The sequence below is a fragment of the Engraulis encrasicolus genome, chromosome 10 (genome assembly GCF_034702125.1).
Source record: "Engraulis encrasicolus isolate BLACKSEA-1 chromosome 10, IST_EnEncr_1.0, whole genome shotgun sequence".
NCBI lineage: Eukaryota > Metazoa > Chordata > Actinopteri > Clupeiformes > Engraulidae > Engraulis > Engraulis encrasicolus.
Window position 1 is genome coordinate 23,086,387 of NC_085866.1, and position 5,000 is coordinate 23,091,386.

General features: G+C 45.1%; 1 protein-coding gene across 1 annotated transcript in view; it reads right to left on the reverse strand.

Moving 5' to 3' along the window:
• Positions 1–5,000, reverse strand: part of dvl1a (dishevelled segment polarity protein 1a) — a 95,865-nt gene that overhangs the window by 59,988 nt on the left and 30,877 nt on the right. Inside the window, exon 2 of the mRNA XM_063208400.1 lies at positions 146–215. Within this exon, the coding sequence (XP_063064470.1) occupies positions 146–215 (70 nt within the window). The remainder of the gene's footprint in view (positions 1–145; positions 216–5,000) is intronic.

The window sequence follows — 5,000 nt, forward strand, 5'->3', positions numbered from 1 at the left end:
CTTTTTTGAGTGATTCTGTGAATTCCATCCATCCATTCATACATTCATCCATCCATCCATCCATCCATCCATCCATCCATGCATCCATCCATCCTTTTATCCACCCACTGGATCAGTCTATTCCCAGGCCATCAATAGCACTTACCCAGGCCACCACTCTCCCGTTGAAGCAGGGAAGTTTGGCGTTGTCATCAGATATCTCCTCCTTGACAACCCTACAGAAGGACAGAGAGGGAGAGAGAGAGAGAGATGGAGAGAGAGAGGGAGGAGAGAGAGAGGGAGGGAGAGAGAGAGAGAGAGAGAGAGAGAGATGGAGAGAGAGAGGGAGGAGAGAGAGAGGGAGGGAGAGAGAGAGGGGGGAGTATGAGAAAGAGAGAGAGACAGAGGGAGGGAGAGAGAGAGGGAGAGAGAGAGAGAGAGAGAGAGAGAGAGAGAGAGAGAGAGAGAGAGAGAGAGAGGGAGAGAGAGAGAGGGAGAGAGGGAGAGGGAGGAGAGAGAGAGAGAGAGAGAAGCAGGGGGAAAAAGAGAGAGAGAGAGTCATTAAAAAGAGGGTCCGCCAGAGTCAACATGCAGGGCCCAACGCCACGCTGTGTATGGAGAGGCACTGCCAAGACAGATTCCTCCACTTCTACTGCTCATATCAGCACCTCATAGGCCTGCACAGATAGGGACCAGGTGGTGCTAAAGCACCTGCCCCTTTGCCCTGCTGGACAAAAATTGCTGGTTTTCAACATTGAAATGTCTGTGTGTAGTGCACGCCACTGCACTAACCATGAAGTGCCAGGGGAAACACACACACACACACACACACACACACACACACACACACACACACACACACACACACACACACACACACACACACACACACACACACACACACACACACACACACACACACACACACACCTACATGCACAGTACACACAATTCCAATTTCACTGCATGAGATTGAGTGCATGTCATGCTTTATCATATTTCTATGCAAGTGACCAAAACATCCTTGTAATCCTTGTACCGCCCAGACAGGTTCCTGCCCTTACAGTATTTCTCAATTGGTTTTGTACATTTCTCGAATCTCTCTCGCAATTTGCAAAACATAATATTCATTCTCAAAACAGCTTTAACAAATGGCAAAACACGGTGGATAACCTGCAAAACCGAGTCTCTTGCTCAAAACCCTTATTTGTCTTTCAAAACCAAGTTTTTTGTGTCAATAAACGTATCAGCGCCAGCAGAATGGTTAGTCATTGTGTCATAGTGTATGGACAAGCTAGTCAAATCAATTTCTCATGTTGTCAATTGAATAGTACACTCTTGAGGATCTTTTCTGAAGCGAAATGTTGTTTAGATTGGATGGTAAATGTTGTAAATTCGGCTTTATATTACATTGATCAGATAAGATTGAGATAGTTTCATGCATTCAGTGACAAAGCTTTTTGAGTGATATGACAAAAGCAATTGATAATGTACGAAATCACTGAGAATTGTACACAGCCATGGCATGGTGGACGAGAGCATTTGCTATATGCCGAAAACAATGAGAAACTGATTTGACCATGTGCACAGGTAACACCAGGAAGTCACAATTGAACAAAGACTTTTGAGAATCATTATTCTGTTGTGAGAAATGTACAAAACCAATTGAGAAAAACTGTAAATATATACCTATCGCCAATTTACACCTCCACATACCCTCCCATATCCATACTGCGCATACTTCCAGTCCATTTGCACCTCCCACCTCTACCCAAGGATGGAGCTATAGGGGGAGGGCAAGCCGGGGATTTGCTCCTGGGCCCTGGGGCCCTCCAGTATGGATGGTGGGGGCCCTATTATGACCTTGTCAGGCGGCATGTGGGGCCCTATCAAGAGTTTTTGCCCTAAGGCAATGTCTGCAATTGTTCCGCCACTGCCTCTACCTACATATCTATCTGCAACATCCCAATTACTCTCTATCTGTATGTCTGTTTCCTCCCCTTATACAGAACTCTGTGTGTGTATCTGCAACTAGTACATGCATATCAGTTTATCTGCAACTGGTACATTTCTATCTGCGATCACTCCCCGTCTGTCTGCAGTAAGACTGGAATGATATTTCCCTTTTATACAAACTATGTTGCATCTATCACTCTCGAGTCCACGGAGAGAGAGAGAGTGAGAGAGGGAGGGGGAGAGAGAGAGAGAGAGAGAGAGAGAGAGAGAGAGAGAGAGAGAGAGAGAGAGAGAGAGAGAGAGAGAGAGAGAGCGAGAGAGAGAGCGAGAGAGAGAGAGAGAGAGATAGAGAGAGAGAGAGAGTGTATGACACGCGCGGCACAACCCGACCGACATACAGTGGAATTTTCCACTTATCCGCTGAGAACCCAGCCCACTGCCCTTGATGGGAAAACCACTGTTGACTGAGCAACCAGCGACTCTGTGTGTGTGTGTGTGTGTGTGTGTGTGTGTGTGTGTGTGTGTGTGTGTGTGTGTGTGTGTGTGTGTGTGTGTGTGTGTGTGTGTATGCGTGTGTGCGTGAGTGCGTCTGTGTATGCGTGTGTGCATGCGCCTGTGTATGCGAGTGTATGTGTGTGTGTGTGTGCGTGTGCGTGTGTGTGTGTGTGTGTGTGTATGCATCTCTGTATGAGTGTGTGTGCGTGTGCATGTGTGTATGCGTGCGTGTGTGTATGCGTGCGTGTGTGTGTGAGCGTGTGTGTGTCTGTGTGTTTTCTGTGTGTGTGCGAGCGTGTGTGTGTGTGTGTCATTCAAGACGTGCTGCAAAACAACTGCTGAGCTGAAGCCTCCTGTTCTCATTAGCGCCTTCACATCTCTAATGGACATTCCAGCAAACACACTGACTCACTGACTGACCACTGTGTCACACACACACACACACACGCGCACAGACACACATACGTCCACGTCATCGTCCACGTCCACACACACACACACACACACACACACACACAGACACACACGCTAACATACTGTCATGCACCAAAATATGCACACATTCAAGCAAGGGGACTGGCACGCACACGCGTAAACACACACACTTGCTAACATACTCTCTTGAACCAAAGGAACGAACATATTCAAGCAAAGGGACTGAGATAGGCTGAGGCCGATAGACTGACTGAGGGATTGATTGAGTGACTATTTACTCACTCACTGACTCTGCCAACATCATCATAGTCATCATCATCATCGTCATTGTCGTACTTGTCATCATCCTCGTCAGTCGTCATTATCGTCATAATCATCGTCATTGTCGTACTCATCATCATTGTTGTCGTCGTCGCCGTTGTCGTCATCATCATCATCATCGTCATCATCATCATGATCGCCATCATCATTGTCATTGTCGCCGTCCTCATCATCATCATGATCGCATCGCCATTGCCGTCATCGTCATCATCATCATCATTGTCGTCGTCATAATCATCATCATCATCATCATCATGGTCGAAACCCTCATTGAAGTAGCTAGCTAGCATCTCTAATTGACATTCCAACACTGAGACAGGGACAATCCAACAAACGGATTGACTGGCCAACTCACTGAATGACCGTTCACTCAAACATTTATGGTGCTACCACCATCATCATCATCATCGTCATCACTAGGGACGTACAGAGGACACTGGGGACAGACTGTCTGGAGACTGACTGAGGGATGGACCTGAGTGCTCTAGAGTTGAAGTAGCCTATCCAAGGCACTCTTCCAAAAAAGCTAAAATAGCTTTATTAAACGGCTGAATCATTATAGAAATGTCAAAAATTCCAATATGTTTCGGACAAGGTATAGCCTTCATCAGGGCAGAGTCATAGATGACCACTCATTCAAACATGTATGTTGCCACCACCACCATCATCATCGTCGTCATCACTAGGGACTTACAGAGGACACAGAGGACAGACTGTCTGATTGGGACTGACTGAGGTATTGACTTGAGTGACCACTAGTTCGCTCACACACGAGTGCTGTCACCCATACTGACATAATCTAAGAAAATCTCTACTGGACCTTCCAGGAAAGGGACTGAGGGAGTGACTCACTGACTACAAACTCCATCCTCATCATGGCCACTGCCATCACTGATCATTGTCAAGCGTTGGAGATCCACAGGGGTAGGGTTGCATGATATTAGAAAAATATGCAATACACGATAACATGAATGTATACCGCGATATCGACATTACTCACGATATTTAATATACACATATATTTTCCCCTCTCTACTTGCCATTCTACACTTTATCATGTATAAAACATCTGAGAGCAATGTTTTATTTCCAACATATTTTTTTATTAGGAAAAAACAGCTAATATGCAGCATCAACTTAAAATGTCAACATTTTTAATACAGTATTTTTTTATCTTTTCATCAAATTTGCTGTTCTTAAAAATTAAGAACTTTTTGCGATACGTGCGCAACTTTTGCGATACGTGTATTGCAAGCTGTGATATTGCGATAGAGATACATTTCCGATATATTGTGCAGCCCTAAACAGGGGTATACGTCCATCAGGGGTTGGAGATCTTTACACATACAGTACTTACACACACACACGCACACACACACGCACGCACACACGCACACACGCACACACACACACAAACAAATACACACACACACGCACACACACACACACACACTAACTTGCTCGAACGTTCATGCACTTAAACACTCACACATTCCAGCAAAGGGAATGACTGAGGGACTGAGTCACTGACTGATTGACCACAAATGCCATCACTTATCATTGTGGTCACTGAGGACACCGAGGGCCATCCGTCAGAGGTTTGAGATGGGCAGTGGTAATGTGCAATAAGCAATAAGATTTGTAGAACACATTATCATACATAACTGTCATCCAATGTGCTTGAGAGGAAAGACAGAGAAAGAAGAGAAGAAAGTTGAAAGCATAGGACGTATTATAGTGTATAACTAACTTTGACTAAAGGCAGATGAAAATAAAGCTGATAAAAAAAAGATTTTGTAATATAATACATATAT